Source organism: Macrobrachium nipponense, chromosome 1 (assembly GCF_015104395.2).
Source record: "Macrobrachium nipponense isolate FS-2020 chromosome 1, ASM1510439v2, whole genome shotgun sequence".
Classification (NCBI taxonomy): domain Eukaryota; kingdom Metazoa; phylum Arthropoda; class Malacostraca; order Decapoda; family Palaemonidae; genus Macrobrachium; species Macrobrachium nipponense.
In genome coordinates, this window is record NC_087200.1 from 29,055,247 (window position 1) to 29,077,730 (window position 22,484).

Sequence of the window (22,484 nt, forward strand, 5' to 3'; positions counted from 1 at the left end):
TGTCCACATCGTTGAGGAAGGATCTTATATGCTGGTTATTCCTCGATTTTTACGGGAGTTGAGGAGGGCCCCCACCCTGATAATTGTTTGACGAAATTCAGGGGTCTCGCCGAGTGCTTAAAATTCTTTGGAATTTCTAGCATTCTCCAAGTTTTTTGGTCTTCTACGATCTGCAAACACTTGGGCGAGACGAGAATTCCCAATAATTGTTACTACGCTAACCGGGAATCTGGCCGAATACTTGAATTCCTTGGAATTTCTGGTGTTCTCAGAGTGTTACGGTTTTTTTGTAATTTCCAAACACTGTCGAGACAGACATTCCTGGTAATTGCTATTACGAAAGTCGGGAGTCTTGCTAAGCCATTAAATTCCTTGGAATTTCTAGCGTTCGCAGGGTGATTTGGTTTTCTGAGATTTCCAAACACTCGGGCAACAGTTATTCCCGATGATTATTGCAATAATCGGGAGTCTCGCCAAGCGCCTGGATCTTTTGGGTTCGTTGGTGCTCGCCAAGTGCTCGGCTTCATCATATTGCCGAGTATGAGGGTGAGAAAAGGCTCGCCCAATTATTGTCATACAAGAATGGGGTTTTTTCCCGCAAGATGGGTATTCTTATGAATTCTAACGCTCGCCGAGCACTCATTATTACGATTGCTTGGATAGTGAGACAAGTCTTTATCAGTACAGATGAGTCCACTCCTCAGTCTAGTTTGGAGTTATGTAGAGCTTGGAACTGCATGCAACACCTGGGTGAATGGTCAAGTACCATCCTTGTGTATTGGACCTTAGGGTCCGAACACGTAGGACAGAAGACACACAATCCTTCTTGTTCTTCTTGGAGCTTCAGCCTCAAAGATGAATAGTTAATTGGGAAGAAGTGATAGTTCTGCATTGACGATTACCACTCATAATATGTAGTGGTGATCGGCTCTGCTCCCTCGGCTCGGCTCGACCAGACAATTTGATCTGCCGATCTGAGTGCTAGGCTCTAACAAACAAATTCTCTGCTCTTGATCAGTGTGGTTACTTGCCATGACATAGCACTCTCCTTTCCCGTGTTGCAGCGAGTCTTCAGAGGGTCATCATCTTTCGTCTTCGTCATCTTACACCTCCTAACCTCCCTCTTCAAAGCTTTCCACGTCCTAAGAAGAGGAAAGTATTCTCCGCCCCTTATGAAGTCTCGCTTCGAGACTTCTAAGGGTCTGCACCTTTTCCATGGAGAGGAAGTAATTGGCACTCTTTGGCTCACCTGCTCCTTCTGCAGCGGGATCCTGGACGCTGTCCACAAATATAGTGTCTCGGGAGCCTCAGGAGTTTGAACCCAGGTTTGTTCTCCTGTCTCTGGTTCCTAGGGCGCTGCTCATGGAACTGGGGCTGCGTCAGGCATACTCATGTACGGGTGTGTCCGAGTGTACAACCCCCAAGGGGGGGTCATACGTCCACAGTCAGTAATAGGTAGTCTTTTCTCCATCACGACAGTGGTGCAGGATGAGAGAAGGGACTGAGCCGCGTTGGTGGCTTGGACCTACTTGTGAAAGCCAGGAATGGCTATTCTTCAGGTGCCAAGATCGATGTCACTGTCCCTCGGGACAAGGCATCTAAAGGAGATAGGAGGTTCTCTGTGTAGTAATCTTCAGGAGGTTCGATCATGGAGAAGATAGATGCATAGCAAAACGTGGCAAGTTCTCCCCAGCTTTTACTGCATTTAACTCTGGTCAACTTTCACTCACATTTGCGTGAACGAAACGGTTGTAGGAATGAATGCTTCTTTTAACAAAGTGAGAACATTGCAAGTAAGGGAAGAGCGGGGCAAGAACAGTCAATCCTCCTCTCTTTTTTTTCCTCTACTTCCTGGTTATACAGGAATGAACATGGAAATAAAGAGGAATTCTGTGGAGTCTACTCCTCGGAATTCGAACCCGAGAGACTATGTTATTGGTTCAATCCTAGGATCTTACCGAACATATGTCAGTCCGTTCAGGATGGATAGCCCCGAGAGGTTTGAATGCCTCTCCAGTGCTACTGTTTTGGGAACAACCAGTTCGGCTTGAAATAGTCGTCTTCAGTATCCTGATATCACCATAGACGTCTCCCTTCGGGAAAACTTCACCTTCGCTCTCTTCATTAGAGAATGAAAGAGGTCTACTTCCAGTCCTGATTCTTGTCCCTTGAATGAAGAAGAATTAGGCTGGAGTGCTATTCACAGGAACCTACAAATATACTAAGTATATTTCTCTCAAGACATGCTTCTGTTATCAGTTGCATTGTCCGAGTAGTAGGCACATACCTGTAAGTTAACTCTTCTGGTTATGTGACCGAGATGAATAGTACCTTCTCTTAATTGACCTGGAACTCAAGAAAGCCTTTATGGCCTCCCAAGAGGTACTGGTTTTGATTTTGATATAACTAGTGGTATTGTTTCCCAACAACACCACAGCATTTGCATTATCACCGAATAGGAGGGTTTTCTTCCCTCCCATTTTGTTAAAAGGCAGATGCTCGAGTGTATCTTATTTCCGCTCGATGGTTCTATCCGAAGGAATGGACTACCAGGCAACCCGATGACAAGAAGTTGAGCAAGCGTGTATGGTGCTGCCTTAGTACTGCTTTTGGTTTGGTATTGTTTCTCCTGTCTAGAATTGACTACCAATTCGAATCTCTCTGCCCGGCAATCACAGACTTAGGTCTCTGGTTGGCTGCAATTTTTGCATATATATATATGCTCATCTCTCCTGCACCGCATTTTGCTGTTGCGAGAATTTTCAGACAGATATATCTCACTAGATTCGTTATCATCTTTCTGTTTACCCCACGGTACAACAGAAGTCTGTAGCCTAGTCTTCCGCTTCATCGCGCCTGCTCCATTGGCTGCTGCAATGACGCAGAATGATATTCTTCAGACAATTTGAGTTTGTCTTCTAATATACATTTCCTAATTAGTAAGGCGTTCAATTATTCTTTGTTCACCCCAAATTGTAAATGAATAACGGAATACTTCGCCTGTTCCCCACCCTACTAGCTCTGCTTCCAAAGTAAATTGAAACGTCCTCCCTGATCCAACCCACGAGAACGGTTCTACAAGCAGTACAATCCCTGTATTTTCATTGCAAAATCCGACTTTTTTGCCGAACAGCAATGAAATAGCGGATTAGCTTTTTCAGTCCTCTTTAAAACAACAGGGATTAAAGCCGTCTTCACTGGTTGGTGTTATCAATGTGACTTTTTCTCTGATCAGACTCTTGATAGTTTGCGTCTCTTGATTCAACTGTGAAGGCATAGGTCTGCATTCACCTTAGTCATTCACTAGTAATATAGTGTTGTTTTTCCTTAGTTGAGATTCACCTACTGATGAGAAACTTCTGTCTTGCCATCACAGGGACCTCGGTCTCTAGAAGGCGATTGACTATCATCTGATGTGTGCATATCTTGAGAGAAACATCATCTCGTCTCTCAACATAGGCGGTGAACAAGATAGACGATTTGTATGGTTTTTCTCAGCATAACCCTACAAAAGGCGGGTGTCATGTTGTGACTACATCTCAGATGCGAGGCAGTGCAGTTAGTTGGCATCTGTTTGTATTCTTTGATCCAGATCAGTCATTACTTTGTCCTATTGGCGTGTTGCTGTACCCATGAAGGATCGACACCCATCATGGAGTGTCAGTGTCTTTATCCACTGCGGACTGCCGTTGCAGAAGTGTCTGATGACATGTCTTTCTCCGAGTCTTACGGGACCATGAGAAACTTCTCTGCAGTTGGATAGTCCAGTGACCGGGTACATTTCATCACTCCGAAGAATATGTCGGACAGGAAGATAGATGAAGTCTCATTGCGACCATATTTATATCTCTCTTCCTTCTGGTCTGCCCAGAGGTCCTTGGAACCTCCTTTCCTTGGACCGATGGTGGATGCTTGCAGGTTGTGTTTGCTTACCCGGCTCTTTCAAGAGGACAAGTTGCATCTTGTCTAAGGTGTGCGGTTCTAGAGGTAAGAAGGATGCGAGAGTGACTGGCCTCTCCACCTTCCCCACCTCGTCCTTCTACTCCTCTTCCTTCGGGTTGAGGATAGGACTTGAACTTACACTGGCTGGTCAGGCGATTGATGCGGTAAGCTTACACATAGAGCTTCCTTTGTATTTTTCTTTTTAGAATCATAGAAGCAATCCTGCTTCTTCTAGCAAGGGGAGGAGGGAGACTGGCAATAATGCAAACCCTTCCCAGAACTTTGCATTAATGCCTCCGACTCTAAATATGCTTCCCAGCCCATTTTCGGATGAGTTACGATTTCTCACTCCTTTCGAAAAGCCCAGAAGTCTGACTCTTGATCATGCAGCTCCTATACTCCGATCAAGTTGTCAGAGGCAGGGCACTCCTCCTCGCTCTTACGACCAGGAGTAGCCTAGGTGTGTAAAACTCCAGTCAGTTGTAGAAGCTCACTCAGATTCCTCCCACCAGTCAGTGAGTCTTCCTTATGTAAAGGACCAAGGGTTTGTATATCATGTAGGAACAAATCACAATTTTTGGAAGTAAATTCGATTTTTCCTAACTATACAAACCTAAGGTCCTTTACATACATGCCCACCTCATGCCACCCCTCAATCTGAACCTGGGCCGAAAGACAAAGTGGAGTGTTTACATCTGGGCAGGCTAGCCTACCCGCCTGCCACATGGCAGTTACTGCCTAACCACCTTGTTCAAGAATTTAACAGCCGTAATTCCAGCTACGCCGAAAGTAATTTCCTCATGTGAGGACCTCAGGTTTGTATAGTTAGGAAAGATACAATTTACTTCCAAAAATTGTGATTTTACCAAGGTATACAAACCAGAGCCTTGCATCACAATCCCACATCATCCAACCACGTAGTCTTGATAGTGAAGTAAAAATTGCTGGCTTACAGTAGGGTGGGTGACTCCCCTCACTTACCAACCTACCTCCAGTTAACTAACTTGTCACAAAGTTTTAACATACATGAAAGGGCTTGGTTTGTATCGTATGAAAAATTCATTAGCTTAAAAGTGTGGTTGTAAGAAAAAATATTAATTTATTAATGGTACCATTTTACAAGTAGTACAAGCAATCCCCAGTTATTGGTAGGGGTTCCTTTCTGATGGTATGACAATAAGCGAAAATGGCTAGTAACTAAAAATTAGTGATATTTGGCGCTCATTGGCACCGATAACCAGAGATCAGCACCTCTGTTAGGTATCTATCAGTGCCAGTACCCGATTATCAGTGCCAATAAGCTGAAATCAGCATGTGCCGAAAATTGCCGATCTTTGTCGCTAGAAAAGCGTCATAAAACCAGATTGCCGATAACATGGGACTGCCTGTTCTGTATGTATATGTTGAAGCTCTTGGGACTGTATGGAATAATCATGATATAAATTCAATTTTTTTTTATTTTCTCATTTCAGCCCAGATCCCAAGTGTCCTGCTTCTAAAGCTTTTACAGGATTTATTGTTGATGCGGATTCCCCTGGCTTGACAAAAGGTCGAAAAGAGATCAACATGGGACAACGATGCTCAAACACAAGTGGCTTTACACTGGAGGATGTTGTTGTGCCGAAAGAAAATGTGCTGATGGGTATGAACTTCTGATTCATTTATTTGTTTGATTACTTTTTTCATATTAAGATACTAGGAATGGAATGTATGAGGTAGTTTTGAAATGTTTTGTCCGGAATAGTTGTTGAGATTGATGCATTACAGTAATTAGAGTGCTGTATTGTAACAGGTAATACAGATCATAGTAACTCAGTGGTATTGCTGGCGTCTTTCCATTGTGGTGATCCCAAAGTTCAAATCTTGTTCAGAACTCTTGTAGATTTTCAATGGGACATGAACTAACATTCCATTTCGTGTGAGTTAGGGATAGGGTTTTACTGGAGCACAAAGGTCTTCCTGCAGAGTAGTCAGTGGCCAGTTGCCTTTGGTTACCTAGGTCTTACGTGAGTTGAGAAGGGTTAGCTGATTAGCAACCCTTATTAAGCTTGTATAAAACATTGAGGAACAACACAGCAGTCAGGATAATGCTAGGCATTGAATAAATTATTGTGTTTATAAGAGAAACCTGTAACTACATGTATTCTATAAACACATTACTTTTTTAATGATAGCAAACACAAATGTTGTATAGGTACACAGGTTTTTATCTGAAATTCTAAAGACTGAAACACTTAGAAAAAAAAATATTGTAGAAAGTAAAAGTGTCATTTCATAAGGGTGGTGGGGTGGCGTGCTAACAGCTGACCCAACTTATTTGGGCATGTGCTGCTACTCAAATTATTTTTCTTTTGAAATTGCAAGAATTGACCCTAGAAAATCCCAAGATTGACCAAAAAAAGTCCCAAAATACTGTATATTGCCGTGTATAAGATAATCTTTAAATCCCAAAATTCACCCTTGAAAATTTGGGGTCGTCTTATACTTACTACAATTCTAAGAATCAAACCTTGAATTCAAGATGTGTATCAGTCGGCTAGCCTCAGCCTCGGTGCGACAACCACCAACATACATGATTCACATTATGAAATAAACTGATGAATAGCCTATTTGAGGAATAATTTTATATCAGTGAAATCAACATTTATCTATGCGATCCCAACTGAGAAAATGATCAAGTTACGGTTGCATTCACTGCAACCTTTATATTTCGGTAGCCTTCAGAAATTTCAGTGATAGCGTAATTACGGTAGTAATAACATTTAGGATAACATAATATTCGTTTGTTCCGACACGTTATACAAACCCTCGGTCCTTTACATAAGGAATTACTATTCAGCGCCAGCTGGACCGGTCGTAAGATTTACTAACAAGGTAGTTCGACAGTAACTGCTTGTCCGATGGTCGGGAGTCCCTCCCAACTGGAGGTAAACATATCACTTTGCTTTCGACCGCCATGGGGTGAAGACATGTGCTCGCCGCTCTGCCCGCCTCTGTCGTGAGATTGTTATCAAAGCTGCTTACTTATCTACCTGTTTCTATAGAATACTGGTGTGAATAAGTTTGTAATTATACTCTTATTATTATTTTTGTTCATTATTTTGTGGTATTGAATTGCTGAGACAACATGCAGTCCCACAAAGTGGAGAACCCCCCTTCGCCCCCATTCAACCGGAGAGTGTGCCCTGGAGTGGGAGGCCGCAAGTTTGGAGCGTTTTGGTCCAGCAATTCTGTGGACCCTCATCCTTTATGTACTAGGTGCCGAGGGCGTGAATGCTCTTGGGCCATTACATGTGATATTTGTGTCTCCTTGTCGGAGGAGCAGTGGGAGTTGTACGAGAAGAGGAGGAAACCGCGTAGAGCCGCCAAGGTGTTGTCGGAAAGCTCTCCCTCGACACCTCTGGTGACCGACACGTCGTCTTCCTTTCTCCCTCCTAGTCAACTCCCGCGTATGGGTCTCTCCCCAAAACAGATTAAGTCATATAGGGAACAAATGCCTCATTTTCCCATCTTCCCCACAATTTAGATCTTCTTGTCTCACTACTTAGGATGCTTTGTATGAGTGAATTTCTGTTATTTTGCAGTCGGGTGATCAGACTGGACATTGTTCACCTTACAATGATTTTTAAATTGTCCAGGTGATTGTCTATGAACATCTGTGTGGCGAAGTGGTAGCGAAAAGTGTTTGTGAGGCATCTCAAAATGTCATTATGAACAACAGTGGTATGTCTCATAGTCTCCCTGGTGTAGTTCGTCCACAGGGAGCACCCATAGATGCTGTAGCAATACAAACGGAAGAGCAGCAGTTTCAAGTCTCAGTGACAGAAGGCAAACCTCCTTGCAATCATGTTGCCAGTTGCACGTAGTTTACGATGCCTCTGTTCTATGTCTGTCGTATCTTTTAGGTCATCCGTGATGATGTGACCCAAATACGGAAATTCGTGCAAGAATTCCAGCCGATGATTTCCGAGGAAAATTTGTGGTTCTGCAATTTGCTTAAGCAATCTTGGGAGCAGCAACATGCGCTGGGTCTTGGTTTCATTGTATAGGATATCAAATTCCTCTGCATATTGGCGGCAAGTGTCGATGAGTCATTGGAGACCTTGCACTGATGGGAAAATCCGAACCATATAATCGGCATAACAGAAGTTCTTTATAGCCGAAGGTGTGCGACAATACGTTACCCCGTGTGACACAGAATTGCTGTGTGGAGAACCTGCAATATAAAATGCCAATTAGATATAGGGGTGTGCCTCTTTTATGCAGCTCCAGGAAGAGCTTCAGGTAGTTTACTCTGTCAAATGCTTTTCTCACATCCACAAAACATAGGAAAACAGGAGAGGCTGATGACAGGTAATAGCTCAGCAATTCTTTCAGTATGTAGGTGCAGGTGTCAGTTGAGTGGTTTGCTTTAAATCCAAACTGGTTGTCAGTGGTGTGTAGGAAGGGGAGAAGTCTCACACTAGAAGAACCAACTCAAGTATCTTCGACGCGATCGTTGTGATTGCAATCGGCCTGTAATTGCCAGGGTCAGCTGCATCCTTTAGCTTGTTTTTGATTAATGGTATCAAGTGAACTAGAGTAGGGAGTATGGAAGAGATTTAAGGACTGGATATCTTTCCAAAGATGGAGATAATCACCAGATTCTAAGTTTCTAGACATTGCATCGACTCTTAGTTGTTTTTCATGTAACCTGCAGTGCCTAAGAGCAAGTTTGAACTGCACTCTGCCTGTCTCTATAGTAATGCAGGGTGTCCTTCCCTCGGGCTACCATTTTGCCTCTACAGTAAAAACATTTCTTGTGAATATGAATACAGATCTTTAACCAAGTCATTCCATCCAGGTATATTACAAAAATTATCTTGATGAAATCTAAAGGTAGCCCTGCCCGAAGCAGGCATAGCGGAAATTATGTTCGAATAGAATCCATTCAGATCCCTCCTGTGGGGGCCATTTCTACAATTCATGTTAGTACGAAGTAGGGCGTCTGCCGGTTGAACTATTGACCACAACCTGGTTTCCTTGGTTTACCTAAAGTATCTGGTTTTCTGTTGGTTTTTAAAATCCCAGTTTACAGCTGGTGGGTGGTCAGTTAGGGGGTTCACGGTAGGGAGGGATTGGTTACTGAATGACACCTATAATGGGATGTGATCACAGGCCGTTGCAAGATTGTAGCGAATATTGCAGGTCATAATAGAATCATGAAGTTTTGGAGATGTGATGCAATGGTGCAGCCAGGAGGTTGTAATTGTGTCCGCTCTATTTTGTACATATGAATAGGAGGAGGGAGGGAGGAGTATTACATCGCTAATATGGAGAGCATGATTTTGACAGAAACGAGCGAGTTCATTATAAAATTGTTTTGTGGGATGAGAATTAAGGTCCCCGATTATACAAATAGAAGGAACTTGTCTTCTTCGAGCATTAAAAGCTATAGGGCTATGCCTAGCTCAGTCTTTAAATAAAGAGGATTGGATCTCTCTTCAAACCTCAATATGAAGGACCTGTTGGAGTCTTTTAAGACTACAAAATTTAAAAAGGACAATTCTTCAGTATCTTGGAATCTGGATGTGGTCCCTAAATGGCTGTCAGGCCCATCATTTGAACCCCTCAGGACTTCTTCCCTTTGGAATTTGACTTGTAAGACTCTCTTCCTCTTTGCCTTAGCCATGGCTAAATGCATCAGCAAAATTCAAGCCATTGACAAGAAAGTGGGCTTCTCTCAAGGGATTGCAATTTTTTCCTTCATCCTAGGTTTTTTGGCAAAGAATGAGGTCCTGTCCAAGCCCTGGCCTTGTTCTTATAGTTAAGAACTTATCAGATATCTTGGGACAAGATGAAGAAGAGAGGGTCTTATGTCCAGTCAGGGCGCTGAAACATTACCTACATAGAATAGAAAAGGTTAGGGGTACTACTTCTAATAACCTCTGGTGTTCGGTTGAGAACCTGTCTCGCCCTCTGAACTGTAAAGTAAAAGCACATAACATCAGAGTGGTGTCCACTTCATTGGCATTCAGACATAACATGCCCTTCTGCTTTTATCCAGTCCACGTACTGGAAGTATAAGTAAATTTTTGCTTCTCCTTATATGAAAGATGTATTAGGTGAAGAATTATAGGAAGCACTTTTTTTTCTCCTACTATCTTTTTGCCTTTATGTAGGGTTTTTGAGTTTTCGGGAAGCCTAGGGGTATGAAGTACCTGGAGTATCCACCAGTCTTAGTGGATAGGATATTGACCAGGACAAGGGCACCTTTTGCAAACTTTGCTACCAATTGGACATAATCCCTCATTGCGAAGTTCCTTCCTAAGTAGAGGCAACCCAGGGCTATACCACCATGCCACCACAGGTCAAGATGAGCACCAACCATAGGCAGTAGTACTCACCTGCAGTAGCTCTCTTGCCAGGTAAGGAAACAACAAGCATTGCTTTCAATGCTGGCAGATTATTCTATTTCAGTCATGATTGTGCTTTAATGTTTTGGATTAGACCATGTCCATGTGTCCCAACTCCATTCAATGTGGAATTCAGCTATATAATTACTTGGTAAGTTACTTATTGAAAATGATATTTTTATGATAAAATTTTCATGATAAAATTTCATATAAAATTATTTTCATGATAAAATTTCATATATAGTACACCAAGTAATTACTACTATATTAGAGCCCTCCCTCTTCCCCTCCCATGGACAAAAGGGTACAAATGAATTGTCAAAAGGCTGTCAGGTTGTTCCAGTGTTCCCTGTAGAGGCCAGGGCTGTCACCTAGGTAAACAATTAAGAAGAGATACTGCAAAATTAAAAAAAGTTACTGTACAAGGTAAAATACTTAGCTATATATATAATTACTTGGTAACTATATATATGGAACTTATTTTATCATGAAAATATTATTTTTCTTTACAGTGATTCTTAACTGTGTTGCTTGAAGCATTATATCAAATTGACATATACTGTAAGAAAGATTAAAAGATAATTTTACATATGTAACTTACCAAGTAATTACATGTAGCTGAAAGCTTCCTACCATGGCAGTCAAAATATTAAAAATTTTGTGGCGGCACCACCATTGCTAGTGTAGGTGGATAGGACCCACCCACTTTTAGGGCCGATAGATACAAAACTGCTGAGAGAACCAATTTGTTTGCTACCGGCTCCTGACTGACATAAGTGGTTTTGGCGGTCATCATTCATCATTGATTGGATATTGACAGTATTCTTTGGTGATGTACCTACTTATTTTGTGGTTTGTTTACATAATTGGTTAGTTATGTCGGATACTAGATTTTTGAGCATTAGGTTTTGCTCAGAATGTTGTAGGACTAGGTTAACCAAGTTCTGTTACTATTTGCACACCAAATGCATTAAGTGTAGGGGGCAAGATTGCTCTAAGGATTTGATTGGTCCAGAATGTATTGATTGGGAAGATTCTGAATAGAAAGCTTTAAAATCTCATTTAAACAAATTAGCTAGAGACAGGATGAAAAAGGTGGCTCTCATAGCCGAAAGTAGGGCTTCCGTAGAGAGTTCTCCCTCAGTAGTTGAGGATTTTCCTATTCCTGCTCACCTCCTATTACTTCCCCAATTGTTAGCCCTCCTACTTTATCACCAGTGACTCCTGTTTCAGGCTCCCATGATTGCAAACCCGGCACCATTGCCAGTCTTGATGTAAAGTTTGAAAAGAAATTTGATTTTCTTGCCAAGACAATAATGGATTTAGGTGCATTTTCAGGTCTTGTGTGAAAAGCACACCTCTCAAAAGTGCATTGCAAAGTGAAAGCATTGTGTTTTCTGAGGAGGTGGCTGTTCGGCCCACTGGTTCTCCTAGACGAAGGTCACTGTCCTGCTCCCCCACACCAGGGAGAAGACATACCGAAAGTCCAAGGGAGGCCTGAGGGACTTAACCCTAGACAGTTGCCCCCTCCGTCACACCTGCTGATGGATCCCAGGCAGCGATAGAGCCCCATTGGAAAGGCGTCTCTTTCAGTGCTCACCGTCTGTCTTCAGACTCTTTAGATTCATCTCCAGACAAGAGACGTCATATGCGCAGATCATTGGTCTTGAGGCCACTTAAGAGGCATTGTACATCTTCTGACAGCTCTCCTCCCCCTGTTAAAAAGTACAAGGAGGTTGGTATTGATTGGAGAGTACTAGATCAGTTTCATGGAGTCTAAATGTGGTACTGAAGTGGATTTCTGGTGACTCTTTTGTACCCCTCCGTTCAGTATCTCTTAAAAACTTCACTAATAAGACCCTCTTCCTAGTAGTGCTGGCTACGGCCAAAATGGTTCAGTGAATTGCAGGCAATAGACAAGAGAGTGGGGTTTTCCCAATGAGACGCTGTCTGTTCTCTTTCCTTGGGATTTCTTGCCAAAAATGAGGACATGAACAAATCCTGGCCACATTCCTTTTTCTATTAAGAACCTGATGGACATCATCGAACCAGAGGAGGAAGAGTGACTTCTATCCCCAGTAAGAGCTTTACACTACTATTTACAGAGAACAGAAAAAATTAGAGGTCCTACAAATAATCTTTGGTATTCTGTGAAGTCTCCATCTCGCCCAATGTCAAAGAACGCCATTTCCTTTTTCTTGAGGAGTTTGATAGTTGAAGCACACTCAGCCCAAGGAAGAGGTATTACCTTCTATTATTGCTAAGGCGCATGAAATGAGAGCTGTTGCGACTTCTCTTACCTTCAGGAATATGTCCCTTGAATGAATTATGCTTTCTACATTTTGGAAGTTTAGATCAGTTTTTTCAGTGCATTATCTGAAAATTATTGAAATGGTTTTTGAGAATTGTTCCATGATGGGTTCTTTGTCGGTGGCTGGCATGGAGTTGAGTTTTGGGAAGACTGGGGGTACTGGTTACCCAGAGTACCCATCAGTCATTATGGTAGGGTATTACTGGTTGGTTTTTTATAGTGTAGGTGATGGGGTTGTTTTTTATCTGGTCTAATCCCTGGGCAAGGGCATCAGTTTTTAACTTTTTGTCAGTCATCCTGTGAACTTCCATGACTATGAAGTTATTTTCCTACTAAAGTAGGGGTGATCATTGGCCAAAATTGCCACTCCTTTTACAGGTTAAGGGAGTGTTGACCAGAGGCAGTATTCATGTGCAGTGCTCTCTTACCAGGTAAGGTACAATAAGTATTTGACAATACTTGCAGAACTTCTATATTGAGTCATTACTTAACATATAATGTCTTTTATATAGTACATGTCCACAATTCCCACCTCCATAAAAGTGTATTCAGCTACATGCAATTACTTGGTATGTTACCTGTGTAAAAAGGAAATTTTTATAATGAAATTAGATTTTAAACATACCAGTAATTACATAATTATAGCCCTTCCCTCCTCCCCGCAAATGGACAGGGCAGGACAAATGATTTGGTTCTCTGCAGTTTTGTACCTTTTGGTCCCGAAAGTGGGTGTGTCCTATCCACCTACATTAGCGATGGTAGCGCTGCCACAAAATTTTGTAATTTTTTGCTGCCTTGGCAGGAAGCTTTCAGCTACATGCAATTAATTAGTAAGTATGTGTAAAATCTAATTTTATTACAAAAATGTCATTTTATACTGCATATATTTTCAGGTGAAGGAGCTGGTTTCAAAATTGCCATGGGAGCTTTCGATCGTACTCGTCCGCCTGTTGCTGCTAGTGCTGTTGGTCTATCTCAGAGGGCTTTAGATGAAGCTACTAAATATGCTCTAGAGAGGAAAACATTTGGTACTCAAATTGTCAACCACCAGGTACAGTAGTAACTATACCATATTTGTAGGGAAAGGATAATGCAAGCTTTGTTATGTATATTTGGAAGTGTACAAGAAAGAGCAGTTTGGCATTCTATGTGGTATTTATGTCAGTCAGTCATGTTTTGTAGGTATAACATTGTTGCTACTGTTCTCTTTGTTTATCTGGTTGTTAGTATTAAAACTCATTGGTAGTATTGTTGTCTTGTATGTATTTACAAGGTTTTTCAAGAGGTGGCCTCTGTTTTGGTGTGTTGATGTGCTGTCAGCATAATAATACATTTAATTGCAAAATACAAGTGAATTTAGTTAATTTTCCCTTCAATGGGTTTAGACACTAATTGCACTCCACTGACTTCTTTTTCTAATCCCAGCTGGTTTAGGTCTTCATTTGTGCCTCTCCATGATATTCTGGCTCTTCCTATTGCTACTACTATATTTGACACATTATAAACTAGTTATTGCTCACCACTTCTGGCTGTATGTTAAACTGCAGTCTCATAGATCATAGTGTGTTTTCCAGCCTCTGAACACCCAATCTCAATTTCCTTATTAGTTTTATGGTCTTCCTTTCTCCACTGGCAATAAATCTGGGCATTCTTCAGTTACACTTTTTCATTTTCAAAATCAACATTTTCTCTGAGTGCTCATGTTTCATCTTTGTTGAGTAATACAAGCCTGCTACACACGAATTCTTTCAGTTTACTATTGCACTGCTGTTATTTACAAGTAGTCTAGCAATCACTTTCTTCTTCATCCATGCTGTTGATACCCATTTTCATTCTGCCATCTTCAGTCCCCAAGGTAATAACCTATTCCTCCTTTCTTCCCCATTTGTCACACCCATATGTTTTGACCAATGAAAACCCCTTACTTTATCTGTCTTTTGCAGTCATAAATATATGTTATGACACCATCTGTTGAATTCAATACATCTTATTTCAATCTCCCCCACCCATTCCTCTCCTTCAAAAGCCACATAGCTGCTGTTATAGTGGTACCTCCATGACAGAACTGTGCAATGAAGCAAGATTGTTTTTTTTATTATAAGTATAAATTATTGATTAAATACTGTTGTTCACTGCCAGATACAGTAGATCAGATACACTTAGATCTTGCCCATGCATTGTAATGTCCATGTCACTATGAAAGGGCATTTAAAATGTTTTTGGTTGGCCTTTGGTTCAGATTTTGTGCATGATACACATCATCATCAACATTGTAAATGGAAAGGGTTACTTTATTAATAATGAATGTCTTCTTTCATGCAGGCTGTTTCTTTCATCTTGGCTGAAATGGCCATGGAGACTGAGTTGGGCCGATTAGCATGGATGAAAGCTGCTTGGGAAGTAGACCAGGGTCGACGTAATACATATTATGCTTCCATTGCCAAGGGATTTGCTGGAGATGCTGCAAATAGGGCTGCCACTAATGCTGTGCAGGTAAAAAATTTTTTTTAAAGGGTTTTGAATTGAGACAAAATTTTGGAGGTATGGGTGAGTTGCAGGAGATGCAAGCTTAATTTATTCTCTTTGATGCCCTGCTTCTTGATGTGCTCCTTTGGGAATAGTTAATATAGAATGGATAACTTAATGAAAGGCATACCGTCAGTGGTGTTATATAGACTTTCTTACTGAAAAAAATTTTGTACAAATATTTCTAGTGTATTTATATATGCTACTGTAATATGGTGGGTTTGGTGTATACTTTGGATTCACATGCAGCAAGACCCACTGCAGTGCTAGAGCCTTTTGATTTAGTACGTAAGATCATCAGTTTGTGTATAAATAAGTGTTGTTTCTATGAAGTATACTAACTTTTGTCTTAAGTAGGAGGATCTTTGAATGCAAGCTGGTATGGTTGTTTACACTGTTAACAGGGGTACTTAATCCCATTCTTTTTCTTCTGCCTCTGTGACACATCACCGTTCTGCAGTACTTAAATCATATTGATGAGATAACACTCACCTTTTTAGATATTTATTAGGATTTTGTGTGCTTGAGCATAGATGTTTTTCAGTATATATTGTATATGTGAATTTGACCAGAAGTAGGTCAAACACTATGAGAAGGTGCCCTTGGTGTGTGTGTGTGTGTCAACTTTGTTCTTCAAACCTCTAGGAGTATCTGAAGGCTTTTTTTACCATCCTTAAGGATGAAAGGAGAACCTCCTCATTCCTGTTGTGATTAGTGTTTGCTGCCACTTTTGGCACTGCTCCACTAGTGGTGGTGATAGTACTGCTGCTAAAGTTGCTGCTATCCCCTTTATAGGTAGCCTATTTTGGGAAGGGAGAAAATGTACAGGTAATTGTGCTGTTGCTGCAACTGTAGGTCCTCCCAGAAGCTCACCTTAGTTGTAGGAGAAAGATTCAGTGAGAAGTACAGTTGGAGGAAGGCTGGCCCATGAGAATTCCTTTACGACATGACACAGGCAACACTTTCAAAAATTGCTCTATTTGTGAGACCAATCTGCTGGAAGGCAAGTAACGATGTTTTTGAGAATGCTTGTGACCCGTTTCCTGCTTTGGCGTTTTGAAGGAGGTTTGACTTAACTCTTGCTGTCCTAACTGTGCGTATCTGGTGCTATGGCACTCACTGGTACTGGGTATTGTCCAGTGTGGTGCCCAACATTTCATCACCCTGTGCCTGGTTGTGGGATTGGTGTGTCCACATCTTATAATGGGCATGAAGGTTTTTTTTTTCCTCAGTTGAGTTGGCTCTCTGACCTGCAGAACTTGTTTCTCTTCCTTGTTTTTGAACTAGGGTACCTGTCATTCCTCTTCATCGATTAGGTTAATGTCCTATGTCCGTAAACCTTCCACAGGTTGGTCTGGCATGTCTACCCTTTCAACTCTGTAAAATGAATGTCTCTGTGGGGTGACACTTTAAGTCCCAGAGGCTGTGCTCAGTTGGAACCACATCAGAAATCGGAGAGGCACCTTCTTGAAGTCTTTTGAGCTCATTCATCATCATAGCCTCTGTGAACTTTGATGACTCAAGACACTTGGCTCCTTTAACTGAATGAACTCCAAGGTTTTCTCTGGAGACTGCTGTAATTTTTGGTTACCTAGGTCTCTAATTGTCTGTAGAGTCCTGCAGGAAGGTCTGTTCTTCTGACCTAAGAATTCTCCCCTTCAGCATGTCCTTGAGCTGTTGCTTTCTCCATTGCCATGCCATAGGAATTTCCACATACTGGAGGGCTCTGAGACCTGCCCCAATTAGGTAGATTTGTTAGATTAGTCTTGGACAGACAAAATCTCTCTGAGGGTCTTCATGCAGAAGTGATCACCTTTTTCAATTTAGTGCTATCTGAGCTATATGTTATTCTTATATAAAAGAAATTTAAATACTTATTGTTCTTTCATTGGTTATGGTTTTTTATTTTTTTATTTGTTAAGAACAGAATTTTGGTGTGCCTCAGCTTACATAATTTTGGCAGGATCTAGAGAGCATTTTTATTGTGCCACAGAGAATTTGCATATGTTTTGCATATGAAGAATGATACACAAACTATTCATTACCTTTTGTATACTTATTGTATGCAAAATATAAAAAGATGAATAATAATCTATAAATATATGGCTAGGCCTACTGATCTCCACCTGCTCTGTGAAAAGGGGAGTCATGTAATTTACATAATTTGTGGTTAATAGGCTTTCATATGCTATTATATATCATAACCAATGATATTTGCTTTTACAGCCGTTATGCAAGTATATAATTGATCTTAAGAGATGAATGACTTGTCCATTTGGTCTGAATTATTCACTCCTTAAACAAGAAATGTTTATACCGGCAGTCCCTGGGTTACGACGGGTTCGGCTTACGACGTTCCGAGGTTTAAGGCGCTTCTCAATTATATTCATCAGACATTATTTCCAGGGTTACGACGCCTACAATGCTCATCTGGCAGATGAAATATGGCTCCAAAAATGCAAAATAATCAATATTTGAAGGTTTTTTAATGAAAAATGCAATAAGAATGCAGTTTACATAGTTTTCAATGCACCCAAAGCATTAAAAGTAAGGTTTTCTTAGGATTTTTATGATGTTCTGGCTTACGACGTGTCTCAAGAACGGAACCCCCATCGTAACTCAGGGACTGCTTGTACTGTATGGCGAGGTAAAACAGAAAAAACAAATTAAATGATATTTTATATATATAATTAATGTTAACAATGGTGGGGTAGATAATTGACAGTGGATAGAAAGTCGAACTGTAATGTAACCTTAAAAACTAGCAGTGCAGGTTCACGAATGGGCAGTTCTCAACTCAGTAGGGTTGACAGCTCAGTTCATTCCAGGCAAACGGAACATCGTGGCAGACAATCTGAGGAGGAGGACACAGATCGTTGGATCCGAATGGTCATTGGCTCCTTGGATAGCAAACAAAGTCTTGATTTTGTGGGGTTCCCCGACGATAGACCTGTTCACTACCTCTCTAAATCGGAAGCTGCCAGTTTACTTCTCTCCAGTTCCAGATCCGGCAGCGGCATTCGAGGACCCGTTCCAGCACCCCTGGGACGGCTTCGACGTCTATGCTTTACCACCATTTTGCCTGATCAGGCAGGTGTTGAATCGCGTTTGATCCATACCTTCCCTGTCCATGACTCTAGTAGTGCCAAAATGGCCCTCATAGAATGGTACTTGGACCTTCTACTTCTGCTGGTAGAGACTCCAAGAGTGCTTCTGCCACTCCTCGACCTCCTTTGCCAAACCCGTGAGGATCTTCCTCGACGCGGTGAGCTTCTTACATCTTCATACGTGGAGGTTATCCAGCAGCTTCTCACAGCAAAAGGCTCTTCGTGAGAGGCTGCAACAGCAATGTCAGGATACCTCAGGAAGTCCTCAATGTCTGTGTATCAGACTAAGTGCGCCATCATCTGTGGTTGGTGTTGTCGGAGAGGCTATTCTCCTCTCAAGAGCCTCTATCCCCTTGATTGCCGACTTCTTACTCTACCTCCGGAGAGAGAAGCTCCTTTCGGTCTCGGTGGTAAAAGGCTATCACTCAGCCTTGAGCCAAGTCCTCAGACTGAAGGGAATCGATCTCTCTTCCTCAGAGGAACCCTCTATGCTCATACGAAGCTTTGAACAGGGTTGCACTCCGGTATTGGCAAAGCCTCCTCCCTGGGGCATCGTTGCTGTCCTCAGGTCTTTGAAGAGAGCTCCTTATGAACTGTTGTCCCTTGCATCTGACAGGGATCTCATCCTGAAAACGGTTTTCCTTCTCGCCCTTGCTTCCTCCAAGCAAGTCAGCAAGCTTCATGGCCTAGCCTGTACTGTCGCTCATACTGAGCACTAGACCAGTGCCTGCTTCAGCTTCATCCCTGAGTTTGTGAGCCTGAGCCAGGTTGTGAGCCTGAGCATGGTAACCGAAGACCCAGATGAGCTACTTCTCTGTCCTCTGAGAGCACTCCAATGGACCAACTCTGCTCGACCCAGCTTACACCATCTCTCTGTGAGTACTGGTCCGTCAAAGAAGAGGGTTACAAGGAATACCATTTCACATTGGATTCGAGAGGTGATTTGCTGTGCCCTCTCCCCTCCCTCTTCTCCACTTCCTAGTACCAGTTGAGTGAAGGCTCACGATGTGCGTGAAATGAGCACATCACTTGCCTTCAAGAAGAATCTCCCTGTAACCAAGGTGATGGAAGCCGGCACATGATCTCGCCCTTCCACCTTCACCAGGTTCTACCTTCGAGACTGTACCCACAGGCTACCTCAACACAGCTGACCTTGGTCCTGTGGTAGCTGCTCGGCAGGTGGTTTAGCTGCCTCCATATCCTCAGAGGTCTGAAGTATCGAATCGAGGATCGAGGTTCTGTGTCAGGCTGGGAGTGAATGTGAGAGTATGACTGGCCTATTTTCCTTTCACCTTTCCCCCTTACTTGGGGCCACAGCATCAAAACCCGTTCTTTGGCACCGATTCCATGACCCTGAGCTATAAGCCCAGGTCCTGGCATCCTGGTTTCCATTCTCAGCCAGCAAGACAGGACTTCCATCCCTACCTTAGGATGAGTCTCCTACGTTAAGGACGGAAGGTTTGTATACGGTGTAGGGACAAATGACGTTTTTGAAAGTAAAATGTATTTTTCCATAACCATACAAACCTGGAGTCCTTTACTTGTATGGTCCCGCCAATCACCCACCCCCTTGATATCAGGGGTCATCATCAAAGTCCTGGCTGTTAACTACCTCGGTATAAAAGAATGTATTAGCCGGTAGTTTCAGCTGAGCTGCAATCTATCCTAAGTAAAGGACTCCAGGTTTGTATGGTTAGGGAAAAATTCATTTTACTTTAAAAAATGTCATGTTTTTATAATTAAAACTGTAGGCCCCATTGCTAGGTTACCAACTGGTTCCTAGCCACATGAAATATTTAATCCTTCGGGCCAGCCCTAGGAGAGCTGTAACTCAGCTCAGTGGTCTGGTTAAACTAGGATGTCCTTACTTTCACACTTATCGGTGTCGCTACTGCGAAATTTGAATCTATACTGCTGAGAATAACAGAAACTGTACCCATGTAATTACTGGGTAAGTATAATTAAAAACTTGTTTTAGTATAAACACATTTTTAATAGTAATATACTAACTAACTAACTGTTAGCAACTCCCCGATCTTAAACTCACCAATATGTAGTAGGAACTTTGATGACTGATTGTACTGCACCAATGTACATGCAGTCCCCGGTTATCGGCAGACTCTGTTAATGGCGAATGTCTAGCACCATAAAATTGGCGATTTATAGCACCATAACACACCAAGTTCCAGTTACGGTGCTGTAACATACCTAACGGAGGTGCCATAAGCGCCATAAATCACCAAGTTTTGGTTAATGGCAGTTTTCACTTATTAGGACCCCTCCAAGAATAGAAGCCCCACTGGTAACTGGGCAACTGCCTGTAATGCACAGTATAAGTAAAATTTTTAATGCCGGTTATGTTCGTTCATAATGCAAAGATGCAAATTTGTTGTTTTTTGTGTTACAAATATTTAAAAGAATGATGCAAATTGAGAACCTATAGTGGACTTTTGATAGAAAAATCCAAAACATTTGTTTTAACAGGTATTTGGAGGTAATGGATTCAATACCGAATATCCAGTGGAGAAGCTGATGCGTGATGCCAAGATTTTCCAAATCTATGAAGGAACAGCTCAAGTTCAGCGACTTATCATTGCTCGTGAACATCTTGCCCGAGCCAAGATGGGCCTTTTATAATGTAAATGAGGTTTCCTGTCATGAAAAATTTTGTCATGGGTAATGGGTACCAGATATATTATGTCAATTAATGTAAATAAGATAGAATATATATGAAATAAGTTAGTTCCTAAAAACTTTTTTTATTCAATCTAATAATTACAAGAAGGAAACATGGCTGTAAAGACAAATCAGGACCATTCCTAAATTAGCAGGTTGCAATTTGTGATGAATATACTATGGCCAGCTAGAAAAATTATTTTGTTAGGCAGACCTTTCGTCGTGCATGTGTCCTTTCATGGATTAGAATATAAAATTTAAGGATAAAGTCATATATTTAATGTCTAAAACTACAAAACTAATTGAAGGTATCTGTTTGTCTAGATGGGGCGTTTTCCATTTTTTGGAACACCACTTTTGCTTTTAATACATGTATATTATTGATAAATCACTGTGTACCTACTTGTGAATAAGTTAGTAGTTACCATAAATACTAGGCCCATTACTTTAAAAAATACTGTGTATTATATAAAAATAATTACCATGAACACCAGGCCCACTACTTAAAAAAATGCTGGGGTAATACATATATAAAAATTTCTGAAAATATAGATAAAGTTGTAAAAAAATGCTGGAGTGTTACATATATAAAAATTTCTGAAAATATAAGTAAAGTTGTGTTACCTTCTATTGTATACAAATTTGAAATTTGCATTTCATGTATCATCCCACAAGTTTCCACATAATAAATATAATGTTTGTAGATTTTTATCTCAAATTTGAGACTGTCATTATCTTTGCCTGTCCTATGTATTATCAGGCCTAATTTGTGATCAACTTTGCTTTTATTTCTGAGGAATAACAAAATGCAACAATCAATGCAATATTAAAAAAACTGTACAAAATATATTTCAGTAAAATATTTTCAAATTTAATAACAGAATTTCATTCACACCAATCACAAAAACAACTTGTACATTGAATGCAATACAATGAATAATTGTAGCCCTCAGTGGCGGGATTGGTATCGTCTTGGCCTGCCACCTCGGTGGCTGCGAGTTCGATTCTCGGGCATTCCAATGAGGGGTTAGAGATGTGTATTTCTGGTGGTAGAAGTTCACTCTACGTGGTTCGGAAGTCACGTATAGCCGTTGGTCTTGTTGCTGAATAACCATTGGTTCCATGCAACGTAAAATCACCATACAAACAAACAAACAAACAATGAATAATTGTGCTGTAAAATTATTTACTGACTAATAAAGTGCAAGGAGACATGTACAAGAACAAAATCAAAAGGCTGAGTAAAAAAAATATTCAGATAGAAAAAAAAATTAACTGGAAAAAAAGTTAAGAAACTAAGATAATCAGAAGAAAGACAAATTAATTATTTCAACTGTAAATTTATGTTGCTGATTGTTCTTTGAAGCTTTAGTTCATTGCATAACTGGATTACGAAAATTTACATAAGGGCACACTGCCTGCCGATTTTCAAGGAATTATCGATTTTGTTATTGATGGATTTGGACTAGTTAATGTCTAAATATGAATGTCTTCTGATTTATATATATATATATATATATATATATA

At 41.1% G+C, this 22,484-nt stretch overlaps 1 protein-coding gene across 2 annotated transcripts in view; it reads left to right on the top strand.

Moving 5' to 3' along the window:
* LOC135219189 (medium-chain specific acyl-CoA dehydrogenase, mitochondrial-like) overlaps positions 1-21,576 on the top strand; it is a 68,135-nt gene extending 46,559 nt beyond the window's left edge. For both annotated transcript variants that reach the window (XM_064255740.1, XM_064255739.1), the window contains exons 7-10: positions 5,415-5,584; positions 13,542-13,699; positions 14,971-15,141; positions 20,766-21,576. In XM_064255740.1, coding sequence (XP_064111810.1) covers positions 5,415-5,584; positions 13,542-13,699; positions 14,971-15,141; positions 20,766-20,918 — 652 coding nt within the window. In that variant the 3' untranslated portion in view covers positions 20,919-21,576. The remainder of the gene's footprint in view (positions 1-5,414; positions 5,585-13,541; positions 13,700-14,970; positions 15,142-20,765) is intronic.
* The last annotated feature ends 908 nt before the right edge of the window (positions 21,577-22,484 follow it).